Here is a 22,866-nt window from a genome sequence, read left to right on the forward strand (position 1 = left end):
GGTTGTTATCCTGTCATCTATTTCCATCTCTTTATCTTTTCGCGAATCTATTAGAATTGTGGTCTCGATTCGAACGGATGTTTAGAGAAACTTCAGCTACTGTATGCTGCATTGACAGGGTTATTGACGCCTCCATCACAACCTTGCTTTTTGTTCAGCCTCACGACCTTAGTGTATGAAATGAAGCACCCCATATGGTTTTCCTCTCTGTATTTCCCCGGCGAGGTACTCTTTCTAGATACCTGAGAGTCGTACTCTTAACATACCTGTGATCGTAGTCATGTCGGGTGCCGAAGCCATACTCGTTCTTGGCGTTATTTCTTCAGTTGTCGCAATTGTTGACGGGACGAAGCAAGTCTACGACGCGGCTTCGAATGCACAAGGTCTGCCGGAAGCCTTTCGTGAGGTTGCGGGACGTCTTCCGATTGTCAAAAATATCCTCGGCTCTGCAGAAAGGAATATTCGAGATGGACATGTGGATGAAGCTGCGTGCAAGTCAATGAAACCTTTGATCGATAGATGCAAAGTGAGTGCTGAGACACTAGATGGCATATTTCAGAAAGTTCTTCCGGCAGACGATGCCACAAGATGGGTTCGGTACGTCAGTGCTGCAAAGACACTGGGTAAAGGTGGAGGAGTGGAAACATTGATGAAAGGATTGTTGGACGATGTGCTGCTCATCGCGAGTAAGCATGGGATGGAAACTGCCAGGGCGGACCAAGTCGAACAGCTCAAGAAGGCTATCGAAGAACTATCGGCAATCAGTCATTCGATCCCTGACTCTGAGTTGGACGAAACCTCCATCACAAACAACAATTTTGGCAACGGGCCAATGACAAACAATAATGTATCAGGAAACCAAAAGTTTCAGGCAAACTTCGGATCTGGAGAACAGTTCCAAGCTGAATCTCAAGTTTTCCACATGAGTAAGACGAAGTAGATAGTCCGACATATCGATACGGCCGTTGATGTCTGGTAGACAATGAGCAAATAAAAGAGCCAAGGTACTATGCGCAAGTGCAACATTTTTCTCCGGCCTCTGCTGCTCCGAGTAAGTTCCTGAAGATGTTCCAATATGTCTTATTCCATTTTCAGATAAATCAAGTGCTTTGCTAAAATATTTACACTATCAGGGGAATCGTACTTACAAAGAAAAAGTGAGGAAGGTAGGTTTGCGCCCTTTTACGCATTTTGTTGTGTCTAACTGGTGCAGAAATACTGGCTCATCTTGCATTCGACGGCATGCACGAAAGATACGACGACATTGCTGAGGCTCATAAACAAACATTCGGCTGGATCTACAGGAAACCGGAACTGAAGTTTGTCGACTGGCTGAAGGCCGGAAAGGGTATTTATTGGATATCCGGCAAAGCTGGTTGTGGTAAATCAACTTTGATGAAGTTTCTCTTCGCAGATCCCAGGACCATTGAAAGTCTTCCCGAGGACATCGAAAATACTTTAATTTCTGGATTTTTCTTTCATGACCGCAGGGAAAATCCGCTTCTTAAGTCTCAGGAAGGACTTTTCCGAGCCATTATTTTCAGCATTTTGTACAAATACCGCCAATTGATACCTATCACACTGCCTAAACGATGGGAGACAGCGAGAGATAATATCTCAGCGGGTATGGGTACATTAGAGATGCGAAGATGGTCAATTGTGGAGCTGAAAGAAACTTTTAAGTCGATTATCTCTCAAACTCGGTTGCGCCTACATTTGTTTTTCATAATCGACGGGCTTGACGAATTCTCGGGTCGGGATCAGGATATCATCGATGTATTAAAAAGTCTACTCCCGGCGTCGAACGATTCCTTAGTCCGTGTTCAATTATGCGTGTCGAGCCGCCCGCACTTAGCGTTCGAGCAGTCGTACTTGCAGTCTTTACATATCAAAGTCCAGGATTTGACGGCAGACGACATAAAGATATATGTAGAAACAAAATTCAGCGACGTTCGGCAACTCAGAGAGCTTTTGAACGACGACCCATTCACCACAAAACTCCTTATCAAAGAAATACTGTCAAAAGCGGAAGGTGTAAGCAAATTCCTTTTCTGGTCAAGTCGAACGTCAATTCTGCTTCTCGCTTCACATCTCACGATTCTATAAAGATCAGCCGTGGCAGGTAGCTGATATCTTAATCTTTAGGTCTTCCTATGGGTAACTTTAGTCGTAACATCTCTTGTCGACAGTTTGAATAGCGGTGATGATTTGAAAACCCTCCAAGCTCGTCTATCATTCCTGCCTGCTGGTCTTGCGCCATTGTATAAGCATATGCTAGAGCAGATCGACCCATTTTACCATAGGCATGCAGGCCAGATGTTTCGCATTGTTCAAACCGCCGTCAAACCACTTTCTCCACTTGCAATGTCCTTCGCTGAGGACGACCCAAGGGAGGCATTGTCAAAAGGAAGCATTCTCTCTGGGACGGATATTGCGGAGCGGCATATAAAAGTCGCAAAGAGGCTTAAAGCCCGTACGGCTGGTCTCATTGAGGTTCGTCTAATAGAGCGCGATCCAAGTGAAAATCAGTTTCGCTCTCAAGATGATGCTTCCTTGAAATTGAAATACGAACAATTGGTGGAAACACCTTGGAAAACGTCTAGAGTTCAGTACCTACATTTGACAGTCAAGGAATTCCTTTGCTCGGATCGTGTGCCAGTTTGGTTAGCAAACCAGATGTTACTAACAGCTGCCGCTCACATTGACATTATTGTATGCTGTTTGCGTCAATTTTGTACCACCAGATCACTTCACCTCTCGAACTATAACCATACCAACACTAGCTTATTCCATAAGCTTGGAACCTATTTCTCGTCAATGCGTGAAGGGATTATCTTTGTAATGATGTTCCACGCACGTGAAGCCGAACGGCTCACTGGAACGTCGCAGCTCGCATATCTTGAAGTACTTGACAGTTTGATTACAGAAATTTGTGCTACTGAAATTGGAGAATGGAAGCATTGGCATTGGCATTGGACACTCCCGCGATACGGCGATTGGTCCGAGCCAACCGGGTGGCAGAGTGACTATATCGCATACCTGACAGCTGTTGGTATGACTCGGTCTGTCATCGACAAGTTCGAACGTGGCTATAACCCTGTGAAGAAGCGAGGGCGACCTCTGCTTCTCTACGCGACCTGTAATCTGGCTCCAGATTTTTATTATGATGATTTCGAAAGAGACGCATTCGATCCAATTATAGTAGAACACCTTTTAAAGAGGGGATGCGATCCAAATCAACTATTCACTTCCGAACATGTGGACGATGTCCGTGATGAGGGAACAAGGACGGCTTGGGAATCTGTGCTCCTCCAAGTCTACCTGCGTTTCTGCGGTGACTGGCCACACAGTAGAGGTGTTGATCATTACGTCTCTGATTTTGATCAACATCGAGAATTTATGCGAGAGCTCAAGCTTCGGTGGTTGAAGATAATCGAACTCTTCCTACGTTACGGGGCGAATGCAGCGCAGTCGGTCTACCACGAAGTTCGTAGAAGACATTCACGAACTGCTACCAAAAGATCGGGACTTTTCATATTCAACAAAGTGTTTGCTGATTTCGACGATCCTCTGGTAATATTAATACGCAAACAAATGATTGCTAAAGGCGCCACCGAATTTGAAAAAGACATGTTAGAATCCAAGAGCAAGTTACGCCATATACCCGTGTTTGGAAAAGCGCTAGCTGCCCGGCGAGACGAGAAGAGGAAATGACAGGAGAAAATACAGAGGCCTGCATGAAAATCTGTTTTATTACTGGTTGAGTGCGGTAACGTGATGTCTTTGAGTTGGCTACCGTGTTAATCGCGCGCTGTATTACAAATAACGCAAAACAACCTTTGGTTACAACGGTCAGTAAAGGTTGGAATAAGACTAATGAGGGAATATATTATCTGAGATTGGGGTGGTGGTTATTGTCATTGATGTATATCGAATGGGCGGGTTGGAAAATCATAAGCTTTTTCAATAAACCTGAATAGGTTCTACCTATTTATTCGAGTAAATTTGTGATTTTATGGACACATGTTAAGTATAACAAATACACACATTCCGTGCCTTGATTCCTTCCTAGGACGCCAAGACCGGAAGACCTTCGTTAAGCGAGGTTAAAAGGGGGGGACCTGCTCGCAGAAGACAAAATCTGTGGCACACCCTCCTAATATTGTAATAAAGTGAAGGAAAATCTAGTTCTGGTTTAAAAAGATTCGACATGTAGTCTACATACCTTATATTTGTCGATAATATAAGTAAACAAAATGATATTTTACTAGCTTAATTGACGAAATATTATATATTTCATTAACTTACAAGTACAAAACGCCGTTCATCTAATTACCAATCCACCTTATCTTACTGATCATAAACAAGATACATCTTCTCTTTAATAGTTAGGACTAACATTAAATACAAACCTTCTATTCGTTGTCGCAATAGACTATATCATTGACAATATCCCATGGACATGTTGAAGATTCTTCTAACTTAGACTTGTCAACTTCTAAACGGTGTCTAAATCTCAACAATCTGATTTCCCGAAAATCATAGCAAACTATGCAATACTTCATCAACTTAATTCAGGAAATATATGATATTCTGTCCAGCTAATCGAATAAATATATCGAATAATACTTATATTGCCCACCGCAGGTCGTTCTGTTCATTGCACGTACAGGCCCACCCAGATTATACCAGAAGCGTTCTGAAGCATGTCGTCTAAGGCGAGCAATGATTACAAGATTTTTATCTCGGAGACAATGAGCAGGATTAATTTCAAACAGTCTCCCATCCTGCCTGTCCTGGAGGCTGATCATCCGTCTTCTTCTTATGTTTAAGAGGCCATGAAAAACCAGCTCGTCTCCTTGCTTCCGTGGGAGCACCACCACCTGCCTCGGCGCTTGTTCCTGAACTCGACGTCGTTCCCTGGTCGGGGGCTTTTTGAGCTGGAGATTCGGCTGCGGATGGCGTGGCTGCAGTTTTGAGTGCCTGATTGTGTCGGTGTCGCGCCCATGTGAAGAGGCCAATGAGGAACCATTTGATAGATATATAATAGGCGAGTATTAGGGAAAATATCAGTGTGCCGACCGTGAATGGAACTATTTTGGCACGTAAGACAGAGATGCTTCTCAGTAAGAAAGAAGCATTTACGCATAACCACTAATACACCTCTGACTGTTCGACCTGCGAAGTCATTGATTTCCTTAGCATTCATGCTGAATATGGCAGCAATGAATGAGAGGGGCAGCTAGTACAAAATTTAGAGTCTGTTATATACGATGTTTTAGAAGAAACACGTACAAAAATGATAGTAACGATTGTAAACACAAGTATTATGTTTCCTTGTCGGGCAGACTCTTTGGCCTCCTGACGCGCTGAGTAGGCTTCAGAAACGCTGGCCTGTTTTTGCTTGAGATCCAACAAATCGCAAATCTTGAAGCATTAGTGTTCACGTCTTTAGGATAAGAAGAGATACCTGAACTCACGGCTTTGTATACCCTTGTTCCTTCCGTCTTCAGATCTTCGATATCCTGTTCTCTGCCTTTCAGTTTCTGGTGTAGTTTTGTATACTTTACAGCAGAGTTCTTTGCATCGTCTTGAAGATTGTCTTGTTCTTTCGGGATCTGGCTCCCTTTGGCTGTTCCAGAAGGATCCAGCGGCTCGGAAGGAAGCTGTTCAAGATTTTTGCTATCTGCTTTGTTTTCTGCCATGGCTTTTACTATCCTCAATTGCTGTTTGAAAATGGAAGAGATCATATTCAATTCGTCTAGAATATCCTTAGTTTCTTTCATGAGCTCAGTTTCCTTTGTGATATCGACCAAGTAATTCATCTCGTGCTCGATCAGAAGCTCAATCTTAGGGATAGTTCCTTTGCTCAAAGGTTCTGCTATATCTGGAAACTCCTCTCCTCGCGCTACCACAGGATCAGCTAACTTGGGAAACTTTGACCATTCCTCGGCAAGGGACGGATTAAGAGAAACAACCTCGACTGGAATGTTTGCGCCTTGGGTTGCCGGTTCAAGTTGCCTTCCCCACCTTTCACGGAGCGATGCACTAGACAGTTGACGAAGACGTCCCTGGAGTTTCTGCAGTCTTTCTGAGTGGGTGCATAATGCATTGTGAAGCGTTGTCTGCCTATTCGCCTAGATTCAATATGTATTAGATGGCATTTCAATAACACGGTAGAATTCATACTGCTTTTCCAATGACGATGGCAAAGACCTCAAGATAGTCAAGCATGTGGTCAATCTCATCGTGACGTGGATGGAAGAGCCCAGAACACTTGTCAATAATCAAATTGACAACATCATCCGCCGAACTCTTCTCCACATCAGGTTGCAAAAGAGCAGAAAATATTCTGTCATAAAATTGAGACCTATCATCTGTCGTGAACAAATCTTCATTTCGAACTTCAGTTGCAGCACCGGGAGAAGGTGTTTTTAGATTGAGGTACGAGGAAGGAGCCCATCCTTTGCCCCTGCCGTTGTCTATCATACACCAGCCTATAAGCATATTAGCATTCCGAACTCGACATTAGGAAGCAAATCGAGGATTGTGCTGCAAACCATTGGTGCCGTTTTTGACAAGCGTGAGAGTGTCATCTTTCCTAAATGAGATCTCGTTGTCGCCTTCACCCGTGAAGTCGTATAGAGCACGATCCACGAGCTGCCGGGGCTCTGTTACAGGTAAATTGGTAGTAGCATGGGAGGCATGACTTGGTGGCGCTGGGGGAGGTGAGGATGGTTGGTTTGGGCTTGTTGCTATGGCAGGTGGTACAGTCCCCCAACTTTGAGGAAATGCAGTGATAACAGTTCCTATTGGACGACGTGAGCAGATGCTCCGATTTTTTTGTGAATGAGACAGTACTTGGCTGTTTAGACTTTTCAGATCCATCAATTATCCAAAGCCAAAGTTGATCTACCATTAGGATACGAGGAGCTGTCATATGAAGGTATTCGTTAGTGTAGCGATACAAAACCTGATCCAAATCTCGGGTACGAATCTCTTCGTCTGCAAGCGTATAGTAGAATGACTGATCCAAGGTGCGGCGGACGTGTAATGGTGAGTCTTCATGGACATATGCTAAGAGAAGCTTGGAATCGATATCTATTTTCTCACTTAAATCTAGCAATTCCTTGTTTGCTTGTTCCGGGGTCCAAGAATTAGTAGCAGTCTCATCAGCCATAGCGCGTTTAAGCTTAAGCTTAGGCTTCGGATTGTTGTGGTCAGAAATCTGTTGGGGTTCCTTTCTGCACATCCAATCGAGGCATTTGTTTCTGAGGACATACCTATCGATGTATTCCCAATGGATATATGGCATCTTCCTCATATAGTTAGCGCAGATATTCCCAGGAGATTGACCCTACCCACAAAAAGTACCGAGTTAGGTTTTGAATCTGACTCTGTGTAGATGTCCCTCGCACTCGGGATGCTGGACTCTACTAAAAGAAATTGAGTCAAACGAATTGAATGAATGGCATTGAAGCTCACGTGTTGATATCCTAGAGTATAGTGGTTGCAGGAACCTCTCTTGCTTTGATGGCTGAGTGAAACTGCCATTATGTTGTCGTTGTGTCCAAACTTCAGGAGAAAGTAAAAACAATTGGCCGACTGCATCTTTGCCAACTGCATCTTTGCCAACTGCATTTTTGCCTTTACCGACTGCATCTTTGCCTTTACCGACTGCATCTTTGCCTTTACCGACTACATCTTTGCCTTTACCGACTACATCTTTGCCTTTACCGACTGCATCTTTGTTTGCTTTATCAGAGTTGTCATCCACCGCGGAATCTTTGAGGAGTTCCCCATATCGCGTTGTGACTAGTTTCTGGGGCGCGTTTAGTTATCTTCGGGTGAAAAGGCTTGAAGCATTACCATACCTCTACCCAGGACATATTATTTGCTGGTAAATGGATCCATACAAGATCTGGATTTGGATCTCCGGGAAGAGCCTTATACTCTGGCAAATTTTTCATATATCCAGCTGGGCCGGGGTCCGACAATAACTGTGTGATAGAAGGTTTTCCACGCACTATGTAGTATTCCTTTGGCTGCGAAAGCTCGTGTAGGTATACAATTGATGCTTGAATTTTGGACTCAAACTTCGCCGTCACGTCGTCTGGTCGCGAATATCGCAGAGTCTCAGCTCCTACTTGCTCTATGGGGTCGAAACGACCTTCAACACCCGTATTTGGGCTTCCGGTAGCCTCAGATAGAACTCCGCCAGCCGATGTTACAGCTATGAGTGGTCAATTAGTTGAAACTCATAAAGAGGGTACTCACCTGCTGCAGATTTAATTCCAGCACTGCCTGATGCCTCCGCCGGGGCCGAATCACGAGACTTCATGGCGAGGTTTTCAGAGTTCCAGATTGTTATTAGAGTAATAATGTACTAAAGTAACAACATTCATATAATACAACCACCAAGAACACTCAAGTGACAAGGACGAGAGTGGATGTGCAGAAGAAAAGAAATGGCGTTCCAAAGTAAAAGGACTTTGACTCTGATGTTAAGGTAACATTCGCTTCACGGCCACTCTCGTATCCTTCCCTAATACACATCTTGCCTTGATCGCTAGGTTGCCTGCATACAATAATTTATGGCAGCAAACAAGCAACCTTGCATAATGTATGGTCGTGATGTGCCGTCCAATATAAGTTGCCGAGGTTTTCAGCTGCGGCTGAACACAGGTTCAAGCGCAGATCGAAGTACAAGATTGAAAATCAGGCTGCAGAAGCAATTCCATAACATGAAAGAAAAAAGTGGCGGAATCTCCTCATATTGCATTAGGGTGAAGTAGGATTTAATTTGAATTGAAGAGAACAAAAAACATATAGTCGAGAAACGTTATATTTACCGGAAACGGTAGAGAAAGAAGCGGTATTGTGCCAGTTTAATTGACGAAATACACGATATTTCGTCAATGGTTTAGAGCAAACATCGTGTTTCGACAGCATCGTGTTTTGACAGCCACGGAGCTCTTCTATCGCCAGGACGGCAAATTACTTGAGAGTAAACTTCCTTTTTAACATACTTCCTATAAAGTACTGTAAAAGAACATGTCTCAGGGAGGATAATGATTGGTGTTACCTTAGCTGCTTCAGGGCAATGACGACAGTTTTTTGACACCAACAGTTTTTTGACACTAACCTTTGTAAGGGACAAGCTTCACAATCCCTCTATAGGTCTTAGACTTTACCGAGCAGTTAAATTAAAAGAAGTACTTTCATTCCACTTTAGAGTAGAAAGCGATGCTGAACGACCTATAGAATCTTGATCCTTATTTCAAACTTTCGCCTTATCAACGACTTCCTTCTTTCCAGTTTTATCCTCGAGCGCGAACATACCAGTATGCCATCCTGTTACAAAAATCATTAGCACTCTGCTCCGAACTTGGAACACAGCCGAGAGAGATCTCTTATCCAGCTCCATCCGTCAAACAGCAAACTAAACGAAACAAGAAACTCACCATAAGCTCTACTCAACCTCCTTCCGATCCTTCTCGCCCCGGTAAACTTCAACTTACTTCCCGGGTGCGGTTCGTGAAATTGAATACTCCGCTCAACATCTAGATTCCGTGGAGTAAACTGCCAGATGCTACCATATAACTTCTGTGGCATGAAACCTGTATTTGCCATGGCGTATAGGAAATCTTTCCAAGCGATCTCGCCTGGTTGGTCTGAGGCGTTCGGGATATGGAAGACGGTGTTAAAGACTTTCATTGTTCGCTTGTCAACTTTCAGCAGAGGCTTTTTGTCGAGTTGTAAACCAGGCACCGTTGGCTGCGGTCTAGTAATTTCTTTTGTGGCGACGCCTTTGTTTTTAGGTTTCGTTTTCGGATTGAGGGAAGTCGGGTCATAGTATTCTTGTTCTGCAATCTCTGGCGTCGTGTATGTGCCCAAACTCTTCTTCTCCTTCGGCTTCGGCGTAGGCTCAACCCACGGAGCAGTACGTTCCAATGGCTGGCCACGATGGCTAAGAACATGTTCTTTCATTGATCTTTCCAGGCTCTTTCCAGCTAACTTCTTCCACTTTGCTTCGAGTAACCTCCAAAACTCATCTAGATTCTTCTCCGCTTCAATCATCTTTTCCGTATTTTCTTTGGTGCGCTTTTTGTCTGAGAGATAGTCAAATCGCCCTCCTTGATACATACCATATTCGGCAATTCCGACTAGGAGGTCATTAATATGGGCCTGGAAATCCAGTAGGGTCTGTACATCCTTTTTTTGTGCCAGCAACATTTCCTTCTGAAGCTCCTATATGTTATTAGATGACAAGACTTTGAGACACAACCACTTAGTGAATAACTCACCTCAGTATCTCTATCAAAATTCTCCGCCCAAGGATGATATATTTCCAGCTCATGCCAGCAATGAGTCATAACACCCAAATCTGAGAAATTATCCTGCATATACGCCGACAAGTTTTCTTTCTCCTTCGGATCAGAGATTGTATGCTCGAATTCGTCAACAAGACTTGAAAGTCCCCAGAGCAAGCGCTGAGCTGGCTGCCACATCAACTACAAAAGAAACCACAATCTCGCTGGAGGTTTTGCTCCTGGTCTAGGATGAATAATCATTTTAGTCGTGTAAGGATCTTGTGGCTCGCGCGTAAATATGTGTCGCATAGGAGGTGATGACTGGATATGTTGCAATCGATGAAGTGGGTTTTCGGTGTTAACCTTCAGTCTGTCTTCAAGTTAGTGTTCCTGGGCTCTTGGAGATTGAGACGCGAAATCTTACATCTCCCGGAAATTGAGAATGGCAATAAGATAGTCCTTTGGCAATTTCTTGTCTGGTGAAATAACGTCCTTGTAATTTTCCTGCAGGATAGCCAACCTTGAAGCCTTGTTGTACATGACGTTCCATTCCATAAAGTCGGCATACATGGCATTGACTGCATTGCGAATGACCCGCACCCAAAACTCTACAGTCTGCGGCCCGGTTGGATGAGGATTGCCATTCGTGTCCGGTAGAGTATCATTTCGGTGTTCGCCCCAATCTTTGATCGTTTCAGCAAAATATCCCGGGTCTTCCCCTATTGCCCAAATGTGATCCTCTGCAGCGCTTCATTTGGCTTTCAGAACTGCTTTGATCCGATTGAAGTCCAATTTAGCCGGAAGTCGAAACGGTGCCTCTGTTGCAATAGATGCGAGTGTCGGCCAATTCTCTCCGTCGACGGATGGAATCAACTCTGGTTCCGAACCAATAACTGGTGGTGAGATTGGGAAACGCTCGTCAAGCAGGGAGATGTTGTCTTTCGTTTCGTGTTCAAGCAGACTTTCGCAACACTTAACAAGAAGCCCATATATCTTCTCCTGACATTGAAGTGCCACTAAACCTTCCCCCGGAATATATGTTTGCATAGAAGCTCTGGCTGCCGTGGGATCATCTTTCCAAGATACCAGTCTTCCATACGTCTCATCGCTTTCGCCTTCGATAAACAAGGTATACTCTATTGGTTGGATGTCAGCAACTTCTATCGACTGGCTGATTCTACCAAGACGGGTAGCGTCAAAGTCTGCTCTTGCAAATTGCTCTGGAGAATTGCGTGCACGTGAAGTGATGAACAGCATCAACAATGATTTGCTGCAAAGGTTCTCGAGATTGATATATGGCCACATATAGGCATCTCCAAACTTTGTGCCTTTGCCGCGCTAAACCATTCGTTAGATAGATTGTTTCAGGCTCAGAGAGACAACCAAACGGCTTTTACCTGTTGCGGACTCTCCCTTCGATATGCATCATAGTCTGGCCTATGCTTCGAGCTCATTCCTGGCCACGCTTTCAAGAGGATTTGAGCTCGCGTGTTCTTGGTCTTCTTCGACCATCTCTTAACCAGTGTTGCTTCGTGTCGTTGCACAACGTCTCTCAAATATCTCCAACTCTCCTAATGTAAAATTAGCTTTATATTTGTCGTAAACACCAATTAAGAATATCCCATACCAACACTTTCACGGCATGTTCCCGAGCGCACTTTCCCAACTCAACCGGTTTGAGACACAATTCTGTAGGACGAATGCTGTACCTCGCAGCCATGTCTTCGATACTTGCAAAGCTTAGCCGGTCTAAGAACCATTAACAAGCGCACAGGAACTATGAATTAGGAAGATCATAAAGTCAGACTTACTACGCCCATTAATATCATCCATGGCATCCTGAAAACTAATCGGAGGACCAAATGTCCTTTTCCCTGCACCCATAACTCTGAAATGGTTCCAGGTGCCCAACTGAAGCGGCTCTGGACGCGGAAGTGTATACATTGCTTCGCGAGGGCCTATTTTCTATTAGAGCACTAGAAATGAAACAAAGCCCTGCTTTGCAAATTCTTCTCCAGGTGTGAGACAATACAAGATGGCAGATTCTCGAAGGTAGCTAAGCTCAGGAACGTTGCGTGCCCGTTTGTCAAAATGTAAAGGCGTGTCTCTGTCAGTACGCTACATTCTAGGTTAGTAGAGGTAGCCGCGATCGCGTTGTCACATGAAGGTCGTTGGCAGGAAGGATCAGGGGGACTTTAGAGGTTCGCAAAATACTATACGCTATTTGAAATGTAGAACCACGAAGAAACAATCCAGATAATGATCAACAACGCTGTTATTCTTCCGATCTACTAGTGAAAGGTATCAAGAACGCGGATCAATCCCAGTAACGAAAACAGTCAAAAATCACTTCATAAGTACAGCTCCCTTTTCATTCCAATCATCAAAAGAAAACCCCGTATCCGACACCCATTGAACGCCGCTGCATCTTGTACTCAGAGGATGAGCATTTGAATTTATGGTAACGCTTGAATCTAGTCATCATCCGCTCGGAGTACTGGGTACAAACTCTCTGAGGATTTCTCAGGCGACTTTGCGTCGGTCATTTCTTCATCTTCTTCCTCGTCTTTGATATAATCTTGATCCGTCAAACGTTGTCGAACAAACTCTCGAAGCGCCTCAATGACACGGATATTTTCGATCCATGCCTCCTCAGCACGGTCACGAGCGCTGTCGCCGCCCTCTGACTGTGCACTTGGAGAGAGAGCACCCGACAACGAAGGGTCAATGTTACTTGACAAAGTGGATCTGACAGTGTTCTCCAGACGAGGAGAATTTTCCTTTGATGTTGGTGTACGAGATCCATTGGATGAATCATCATCCATATCACGTGCGCTTCGCTGAAGCATACCACCAGAGTAACGGCGGCGAGGATCGCTATCAAAGTTGGTACCAAGAGTAGAAGCAGGTGCGGTGGTAGAATGTGGAGAGTACCCGAGTGTAACCGCTGGCAGAGATGGGTAAGCGGTTGACGCGGCAGTGCTGTGTCGTGAGATGGGTGACATTCCATGGGAAGAGCTTGGAGAATGTCCTGATGTATAAGACACGGCACTTGATGGAGGACTTAACGCCGGAGTCCCTGATGCATTGGATTGGGTAGAGTGGCTTGCCATCATCGGGGCTGTCACATGAGCCGAGGAGACACTGTGAGGTAGGTGGTGAAGGCTGTGCAGAGCGCTCTGCGGTGGGGAGTGGCTCTGTCTGAAGTTGACAGCTTGGTGGGTGTAATGAGCTCCTGGCTGTTGAACACCAGCAGCCGCAGCGGCATTTGAACTTTCATACACCGTAGATTGCATCTGCTCCAAGAACTGATCGATGTTCATCAAATCATTCTTGGTACGGAGGTTTGGCATTGGTGGAAGAGCATATTGGTGAGGAGGCATTGGTCCGCCGTGATGTCCACCGTGGTGACCGTCAACGGATACCATAGCTGGGCCAGTGGGCATGTAGTCAGCAAGACCGCCGCTGTGGATAGGGATCCCTTGGAGGGCCATCAAGCGTTGTCCGACTTGTTCATAGGAAGAGGGGTCGATATTTCTGCGTTTTGCGTCACCGAAGAATTCGTTCAGTGCGTCGAAGCCGCGCTTCCTGCTGTCATAAGCAGCGTGGTGTCCCATGTCGTGACCGTGGCCGACATTGTAGTAGACTGGTCCATAAGAAGATGGTTGTGGAGCGGCATAGTATCCGTTGTGGCCGCCCGGGTGCTGGGGATGTCCATATTGAGGCTGGCCAGGATGCATTGGAGGTCCATGGGCATAGTAACCTCCTGCGGTAGCTGCAAGGTTTTGCAGGTCAGCAATCACTATTTGGATTGTCAGAGAAGTTTGGGGTCCAACCAGTGCTGTTTTGCTACATACCTGTCCGCCCTCCCGCGCCGCTCTGTCTGTAGCCCGAGTTCTGTCCTCCACGCTGTTCTGGTGATCGAAGAAGGACCGAGTCGTCGGCGTGCGTCTTGACGTGCTTCTTCAAATCCTGGGGGCGCTTGAACGCCTTTCCACAGAAGTCACATTTGTGCGGCTTCAGCGGGACGTGGACTCGAATGTGCGAGGTGATGTGGTCGCGCTTGACGGTCGTGGTCCTGCACGAATTCCATCCACAGGTGAGGTTGAGGTTGTTGGTGCTCTTCCGGCCGACATGCTTCTCGCAGATGTGCTCCTGGTGCAGCTGTTAGCATTCTGTCTTGTGGCATAGGCACGCTTGTTGCTGTAGATCGATGGAACTTACAAAGAGAGCCTCTGCGGAAGTGCATTTCTCAGAGCATTTGTCCCATTGACATGAGAGGGAGTCGGTTTCCGCTGCTGCGACGGGCTTTGGTGCCTCGGCAGCTGGAGCAGCAGCGGGCGTGTCGACGACTGGTGGCTGAGCTTCGGCCATTTTGGGTTGCGTGTGTGAGAGGAGAGTGGGGTTGTAGGATAAATTAGTGCTGAGGTCTGTGTCTAGTCTCGACTGTGTATGTAAAGACGTCCAAATAGTCGCCAAATGATATGAAGATCTGACAGCAATTCGACGGTGCAAAAGGAAGTGAATAAGAAGGAGTCGGTCGTCCTTTCCTTCCAAGAAATCCCCAGATCTAAAGGAGCGGAGGGAATCGCGACACTTTGTACTCACCGGGCGGGCTACCAGCTTGCCAAGACGCTGCTAATTAAGCTGGTGACCGGTTAGAGAATTTCGTGGACGTTTACTACCTCTACACGCTGCTTCCTGAGGCAGCTAATCACCAGGTACTTGCTACAACACCACACTTAGTCCAAACAATTGACGAAATCTACGTTATTTCGTCAATCGTTCTTAGTAAATAAGATACTCTAGTTGCTATCCAATGAAATGACAACAAACATAGTATACTGTATCTTATTCGAGAGAAATCATTGAGCTTTTTGCTACCTAGAGAAGTACCTAGAATTCAGTCCAAAATGCAAGCGAGGCAAAATAAGCGAGATTTCCGAAAATCTCGGATTGTAGCACAACTCAACCAGAACCTCATCTAAAAAATCGGAAAAGAATCTCCAATGCACAGAGAAGCTGTTCTAGTACCTCAGAACTTGGTTTCATCATTCTAGGAATTTTTCTTGTCGAGCTGTCGGTGCCTCCACGTAGTGGTGAATCCCGCTTAATTTGTCCGTTGCGCGCGAGGTTAATTGCATCAAAACACGAAGGGTGTATTTATTAGTAGCTAGCTTATTGCCAAGCTCTTGGCAATGGCTGAGCAAGATTGGCAAAAAAACCGGAAAAGAGGACAAGACATTCCGCGCGGGATCACCTATCGAATTTCAACAACTCTTCGTCTTTTTCGGCAGTTTTACTGCGATTAGATCCTGTTAAATTATATCGACGGCAATGGTTTAGATATGTGCTTCGTAGGCTATATCAGTTTAGCTGATTAGCAAGACTCTGCAATCTATACATTGTGAACTTTCCCCCAGCCTTCAGGTGTCCAGGCGAGACTCCAGTCCCCTGGGTAGTTACACTGACCTATGTCAGGTGGTAGGACACCTCTCAGAGCAGCTTTGTACGCGCACATCACGATATAACAACGAATATGAGCGAGTAAGTCGGTAGGTAGTTAAGTGTTCATTTGAGAATGTCTTGAGCTTCCTATGACTATCAACTTACAGTACAGGTACCACATCTCTGGCAGCTCTTGAAATGGAAACGTTTTCTGTCCCAAAGCTGTTTACGGAGCTCCCACACTAACAAAACGGCCAAGATACAATGACGAAGCGCCCAGTGTGTTCCACTGTGTGGGCAAATTGGATAGAAATCTCCAAGAGCTCCGCTCCTCCCGCTCAGCGTGGTCTTCTTGGCTTCTTGAATGGGAATAGATGGTTTTGATTGCGGTGTTGTGGTCAGTCCAACGATTTTGGTTGGATAGGGTTAATGGAAGCGAGTCAAATAGTGTGCCTCCTGACTGCGGCTTTGTAGCCGTGAATGTGTCAATCTGGCAGAAGTAGAGCTTTCTTTTGGAGTAGAATCTTGGTGTGTTCTGTAGAGCTAATTATTTTCCAGATTCCTGGTTGAATTTGACAACGAACCCCCTTTTTCTCGCCTCGCCACACCACACCACACCACACTACAGTTTGACGACTCGTTTTGACTAAAATTTTAGGTGATATTTGAGTGATTTCCAAACAAGATAGACATTATTCGTGTCGTGAAAGAACACATCAAATGGCATCCTACTGAGACTTATTTTCCATGATTGAAACGGGCGATCTGGCATTCGTCCCGCTTATTAAATGGACGATCACGCGCAGCTTCAAGTATCACAACAACAGATCGCAATATAACAAATATGCAAGATCTAACATATCAGCGAAGCAGAATGGTAATTGTACTCGACTAATTCATCGCCACCAGGGCTTAGACAGTCAAGAGAGGCTTTGTGAGGAGCCTGATGGGGAGCATTTCATATCACGTGAGACGATCCCTGTTTTTCAAACGGAAACAATTGAGAAAACGTAAGGTATTTCGTCAATTGCTCTGAGAAATTGTAAGGAATTTCATCAATTGGTTTCAGCAAATCTCGTTATCTAACTGTCACCTATACTGCCTATCATGAGCTTGCCTACAATGAGACGTATCAAGAACGAAAATGCTGCCTTTCTGTTTGAAAAACAGGGATCAAATATCATGTTTCGATGCCAGTCAATCCAACATTGTGAGACCTCCTTCACGACACGCAATCGTAACTGAACAACAACTCCAACAGAGCATCACATAATAACACAATGATCAGTACCGCCCGGTACGAAGCTTCTTGTGATGCCTGATCTGCTAGAAAGCTATGTGGTAAGTCGTTCCTGACCTCGCCACAGTTGAGTCACCAAACGAGCTGCAATTTGCTTCCAATTACTTCGAAGTATGTGCCTGTCGCTAGCTTCACCTAGCAAAGCCTCACTTATTAAACGCACTGACATCGGCGAGTGACTCAAGAGAATAGTAAGCTTGTTGAAAAACAATAGTTATTAGTTTGATCATCCGTCCATACATTCGCTTTAACTATTTTTGTCGCGCCAATTACATGGTTTATTGTTTGTACTACCTTTCGTCGGACGAGATCACGTTACGATATCGAATCAAATCGAATCAAGCACTTCGAGATATTATAACTAGTATGGCCGACCTACATCATGGGTCGTTTTCTTATTCGACAGGTCCTACGGCTAGCGATCTGAAAATCACGAGTTTGGAGGATTGTCAATCCCAATTAATCGCAGCCAATAAATTTGAGGATTTAGCGACTATCTTCACGAATGCGTTGAGCAACCATTCAGAGGAGGTCGATAAATTCGAGAAGTTTAGTGGTGATAGGGCGAGAGAATCGGCTCGTCCACGTCTTTCATTTGTCCCAATCCATGCTTTGGCTCTAGGCCTGGAGCCCTTTGAAGAGGAGGCATTAAAGGCCATTGTTTTTGGCAATGTCTCAACAGATAATTATATCGACATATTCTGGGATATTGTCACAGAACAGAGCGAGCAAAGAGCAGGAGAATTAGTTGTCTACGAAGCTGAGCGATCTTCAGAACCAAGATTTGTTGTTTGCTTTCGAGATCAGGTTTTTGACATTAGATACATTCGTTGTGACAATTTGGTTCGAGAGTAAGTTTTCTTAATCTAAAAATCTCAGAATTAACGAGAAAATTAGATATCCAGATGTGGCTCAAGCCTCTGATGGATTTCTTCAGGATCTGGAAAACCAGATTCCTGAAGCGGTACAGGATGTTGTTAAAATGATCCAGCGCGGCGCAGATATTCGCCGAATACTTGATCAGCATCCAGCCATCCGGAAAGCGTATTCGTTCCTAAAGAGATGGGTTGCCATTAAAGGACTTAGTGCGACTCTGCCGGATAACCAGATTTTCAAAGCTCTTCTTGAATGCCACAAGCAAATATCCGAGTCCAACGATGAAAATACATCTTTGGAGCTATCAAACCTAATCAGCGGATGCTTGACGCACATGGAGAACGAATTAGATACGAGTCATAGCTTATGTCTTCGTTCAAGTCTCGAGTCTTATCCGTACAAGGACTGGCTTAATCACATTGCAGAGACAGATGAAATACCAGTTGAGAAGAAGATGAGACGCACACATACTATCAGAGTTATGGTTACTTACTCCGGAGTATCGCCAATGAAGGGAGCGCAGTGGCTGCTGATGGTCCAACGAAAGCTAGCTAAGCTCAAAGATCGTAAGTCGTTAACCTCTTTCAAATTTGCATTTATTCTAACTATATGAGGTATCGAACGTGCTCTGCCCGAAACTAGCGATACTAACGTAATCATCTGGCCATATCGTCTGGTTCAGCCTGACGCAACAGCCACTGATTCCGTCTACGAAGGCAATTTTGTCCTTGGTCTCAACCTGAATCCTCAATCCGCCGATCAGGATATGGAAACCGTCAAAGAAATCGCAGAAAACTGGCGACATCAAACAGAGCAGGACAGAGCGACTTTGAAGTCTCACTGCTTCATCCGCTTCTCCTACACCACCCTTCCGCCACTCAAAATCTGCTCCCGTAAATGGCCCCGTTTGATCCTCACCAGCGACAACATCCAAGATACAGATTCAGACAACATGCCCTCCAAGACAGCCAAACCATCTAAGTTACTTCCATCTTCCATCTTCGAAACCAAAGCACCTCGTTTCCGCACAGCAGCAGAAGTACTGAACCGTCTAAAACACGATCCCTCTTATAACCTCGATGAATTTGTGATTGGATATCTTGATCGAGTCAAAGATCGAGTTTTGGAAAAGGCGGCTGCTGAGTGGGAGAGGGAAAGCACGGCTGAGGAATTTATCCCGGAACATAGGATTGTGTATTTTAAGAGGTATGCTGGGAATGGGAAGGAAGGTGAGGTGGTTTGGGGAAGGAGGGAGAAGGTTGATTTGGTTTTTAATAGCTCTTGATTTAGTGGTTCTTATAGAAAATGGTAATGCTAGGAAGACTCGAATAATTTACACTGGGAGATACTATTCAAACGATGGTATACGCAGCATTCCTGTTGACATAAATTGTAGAAGGCTGAATAGCCCACGACAAAACGGCTCGCTATGAACAATATATGTAGCAGAACTCCTGACCACTCTCTCGTCTAAATTATTATCAAGTCTACCTAGGCAGTTTCATTCATTAACGTATGGCTCAAGGAGCCGTATTTTGACTGCCGCCTCCATTTTCTATTGCGAGACGTTAAAATCAACCCATCTCCGCGGTATCATTACCAATGTATGCTGTTACATACACATGTCTTTCGTGAAAAGGAAAAACAACCTAGTGCATAAAAATTTCCAATGAAACATGTCAACCTTCTCTCTTATCGAGCCCGAATTTCTCGCACATCCAATTCAAAATATCGATATGAACACCCCTCAAAGTCTAGTGGCATGGTATCTATGCAAATTAACGTAAGATGGAAAGATATCACAATGAATAGACGCTTTATTTCGATGTCTATACATGACTAGTTAGTCAAGTCGACTCCTAGCTTCCTCGTCTCTCGCCGACTCAACATTTGTTCCCTTCATTTGTCATTGGAGACAGAAACACACCAAGGAATCTGCTCTCGATAGGTGCAGGGTTTCCTTAAGCTGAAAATAGTGCTCAGGTAAAGAAAAGACGGAATTAGGTTGAGATGGAGAGATGAGCCAGATTAAATTGGTTAGATAACACAACTTGTTTCGTGCTGCTCAGAGAAAAATACTGACAGAGGTTTCACATTATTCCCATCTCTCTTATGGTTCTTGCCAGACTTCTCGCGAGCTTATCAAGTGTTCGCGTCCCAAATCCCACCTCGCTCGCCTACCCACCACAACCTCACCCTCACCCTCAGACCCATTCACCTCCAACCCGCATTCACCGACCCCCTCACCTTCAATTCCAATTTAGCAATATATAATTACAAAAACGCATATTTGCTGCGACCAATGACGAGACGCGCATCTCTAGGTCCATCCAGCAGTCTGCAGCTGCAACGGGTCTTGGGCTTCGCCTCTGGGCGGGTCTTAAATTCATCTGAAAGTTTGCTTGACGATGGGAGGAGATAACTTGTGACATGGTTTTCTGGAGAGTTTATCCACAGTTGCCGGATTGTCTACTTCTGGAGTCAATAAATTTTTTGAGGTTTTTTTTTGGTGTTTTGGTTAGAGTTTAGAGGTGGGATAGGATTGAAGTAAGGAATGTTTTTTTGGGATAAGGATGAGAATTTAACAGCCTCTTGTAACCAGTAGCTGTGGGGAGACAAGATTCTATTGTCCTAGGATGTTTTAGTTTTAATTCTTGATTATTCTCCTCGAAGATGCAGAAGAATTGAAGTTCCATTCCGATCTGTCAAGCGCAAGGTCCGAAGGTTTAGCTACCCAACACTTCGTCATTTTTAAGTGTTTGAAATACATTTGTTACAGCAAGCAAGCAATAATGATTAGCGGACTACTATGTGTCATCGTCTTCAACAACTTCCTTATCGAAAACAGTTTGGGAGCTCGTAATACATTCGATAAGATCAAAAGGAATATCCCACGGCTGAACTATCCTAGGCAATATAATACAACGTTCCTACAATTGCTCCGGCCTGAAGATATTTCAAGTAAAGATAAGACTGACAAAATTGACAAAAAATAACGTGGATAGTGTGGTGCAGAACCCTAACAAGTCTATGAAAGAATCTGTCCATGTTAAGATCAACATCAACGGAGCCTTTATGAAACTTCGAATAACAACACACTATGATAACACACCGAGATATGGAAGTGCCAAAGCTTCATTTCAAGTAAATTAAACTGTTAGAATGCTGTATACCGCTATCATATGTTTCGAAACTTAGATGTATTTAACCTCAAGAATCATGGAACATAGCTAATGGAGTCCGATTACATTTAGGGATCCCTGAATTGCCCCGTACCGTCATGCTCTTGTTTTGAATATTTCCTAATCCTCCAATTAAATGGTACCTGGAGACTCACACGCTAAAAAAGACATGGTGTTCAGGTTCCCGAATGCTCATCGCCGTAACCAACCCGCAAATTTCAATGCAAGCTCGCCATTTACCTCGTGACAGCACCTTTTTTTGGTGCTGGTGTGTTTTGTACACTCGGTGGCTTCTCTGTCTTAGGTCTAGCCTTTTGATCGCTGAAGTCTCCTGGAAGATCAGTCGACAATTTTGGCAGGAACTTGCCGACTCGTTGCTGATACTCCTTGTATTCCGGATATTTCTTTGCCGTAATCAATTCTGTAAACCAGGTCGATGCTTGGAACAAGAACAGGTATGAAATGGCGCCAATGAATGTCCAGTTATACAAGACATGTGTACTCCAGCAGCCCCATTGGTAAAGGACTACCCAGATGGCTTGTTCCGCAGCAAAATTGGGGTGACGGGACCACGACCATAGACCTGTCACAACAAATCCGCGGTCGAGATCTTCTTGCTCGAACTTGTGGGGTACTTTGGCGTTTTTCTGGTAGGACTTTTTCGCATTTTGGAAATCTATTTCATACGTTAGTTAAGTTAGTTTAACAATCCCTGTGGCAATGATAGAGTTGGTAGAAGATAGCCTGGTAATAACTCCAGGTCCCCACAACACTGGGGGCACTCACTCCACTGTTGCTGATCCGCAAAAAACTCTAATAGTACAAGTCCCATCAAAGCTCTTGAGAACATGATATCCGCAGTGTCCATTTTTGATCCAGTACGTGCAGCTAAGACCAAAACGTATGTAGGCGTTGTGATGAGGAAAAGCAGAATGCTTTGGGCGAGGGATATGAAGAGAACGTTGAAGACGAAGAATAGCGGAGCAGGGATGTGCTCGCGAAGAATTTCCCTGCAGTTTGAATTTAGAGATTGAAAGATGAGCAGAGTTTAAGGCTTACCATCTATAATCTTCAGACCCGATGCTATATCCTCCTTTGCGCCAGTAATTGAACGTTAAACGTAGCTAGTCGAATTAGTGATCTGCCTTCGTGTGTTCTGTTGAAACTTACAGTCCAGACAGTGCTGAATGCAATCAGATTATCAAGCCTGTCCGTAGGGAGACCAGACAAATGTGCGTAAATAACATAATGAGCATTGTACATCGTAGGTAGCAAGCTCCACATTCGATCGACCTGAGAATAGTTCTTATTGATCTCTGAAATGAGCAGAAATATAGGCGCTAAGGCCAGCGATACTGCCAACCCGGACATGAGAGGGTTCGTCGCAAGGTAGATATTTCGAAGCTCGGTGGGATTGTTCCATGATTGAATGAGTTGCTGTGGAAGGTCGTACAGTTGCGGTAGGTATGGAAGAACTGTTGCTTTGAAATCGTTGCACTCAACGAGGCTTTTGACTACGGGTAAGGCCATGTTGAAGATGTTCGAGGTCAGTAGGTGCTGACAGGGCGATGAGTCTGCAAAATGTCCAAGGGAAGACAAAGAGAACAGCAGTCGTGCTGATGGTACCTCCGTACGAAAGGTACGAAAAGTGTCAATGACGATGGATGATGCACCCGCCACCCCTGCACACTCGACCCTGAAGTGGGGCTCGGGAGTATACGATTGGCTACCATCGGCGTTAGCATCA

General features: G+C 44.8%; 5 protein-coding genes across 5 annotated transcripts; 2 read left to right on the forward strand and 3 right to left on the reverse strand.

Moving 5' to 3' along the window:
• Positions 1 to 280: 280 nt before the first annotated feature.
• GLAREA_08928 (P-loop containing nucleoside triphosphate hydrolase) lies at positions 281 to 3,714 on the forward strand (the record flags this gene model as incomplete). The annotated part of the gene is made up of 5 exons (XM_008077889.1): positions 281 to 926; positions 980 to 1,051; positions 1,134 to 1,166; positions 1,214 to 2,034; positions 2,146 to 3,714. The coding sequence occupies 5 exons, from the start codon at positions 281 to 283 to the stop codon at positions 3,712 to 3,714; spliced, it is 3,141 nt and encodes a 1,046-aa protein (XP_008076080.1).
• Positions 3,715 to 4,770: 1,056 nt separating this feature from the next.
• Positions 4,771 to 8,341, reverse strand: GLAREA_08929 (SH3-domain-containing protein; the record flags this gene model as incomplete). Its single annotated transcript, XM_008077890.1, has 11 exons — positions 4,771 to 5,093; positions 5,146 to 5,242; positions 5,296 to 5,427; positions 5,481 to 6,137; positions 6,190 to 6,497; positions 6,561 to 6,809; positions 6,862 to 7,315; positions 7,366 to 7,436; positions 7,486 to 7,822; positions 7,875 to 8,233; positions 8,278 to 8,341. The coding sequence occupies 11 exons, from the start codon at positions 8,339 to 8,341 to the stop codon at positions 4,771 to 4,773; spliced, it is 3,051 nt and encodes a 1,016-aa protein (XP_008076081.1).
• Positions 8,342 to 9,280: 939 nt separating this feature from the next.
• Positions 9,281 to 14,687, reverse strand: GLAREA_08930 (C2H2 and C2HC zinc finger; the record flags this gene model as incomplete). The annotated part of the gene is made up of 12 exons (XM_008077891.1): positions 9,281 to 9,354; positions 9,465 to 10,251; positions 10,308 to 10,470; positions 10,519 to 10,683; positions 10,738 to 11,061; positions 11,125 to 11,651; positions 11,711 to 11,884; positions 11,941 to 12,062; positions 12,125 to 12,271; positions 12,823 to 14,115; positions 14,171 to 14,468; positions 14,538 to 14,687. 12 exons carry the CDS (start codon positions 14,685 to 14,687, stop codon positions 9,281 to 9,283), a joined length of 4,224 nt encoding a protein of 1,407 aa, XP_008076082.1.
• A 2,740-nt stretch (positions 14,688 to 17,427) lies between these two features.
• GLAREA_08931 (uncharacterized protein) lies at positions 17,428 to 19,222 on the forward strand (the record flags this gene model as incomplete). The annotated part of the gene is made up of 3 exons (XM_008077892.1): positions 17,428 to 17,912; positions 17,959 to 18,503; positions 18,552 to 19,222. The coding sequence occupies 3 exons, from the start codon at positions 17,428 to 17,430 to the stop codon at positions 19,220 to 19,222; spliced, it is 1,701 nt and encodes a 566-aa protein (XP_008076083.1).
• A 2,133-nt stretch (positions 19,223 to 21,355) lies between these two features.
• Positions 21,356 to 22,649, reverse strand: GLAREA_08932 (uncharacterized protein; the record flags this gene model as incomplete). The annotated part of the gene is made up of 4 exons (XM_008077893.1): positions 21,356 to 21,795; positions 21,906 to 22,129; positions 22,179 to 22,243; positions 22,290 to 22,649. The coding sequence occupies 4 exons, from the start codon at positions 22,647 to 22,649 to the stop codon at positions 21,356 to 21,358; spliced, it is 1,089 nt and encodes a 362-aa protein (XP_008076084.1).
• Positions 22,650 to 22,866: the final 217 nt, after the last annotated feature.

Source organism: Glarea lozoyensis (assembly GCF_000409485.1).
Source record: "Glarea lozoyensis ATCC 20868 chromosome Unknown GLAREA1, whole genome shotgun sequence".
Lineage (NCBI taxonomy): Eukaryota > Fungi > Ascomycota > Leotiomycetes > Helotiales > Helotiaceae > Glarea > Glarea lozoyensis.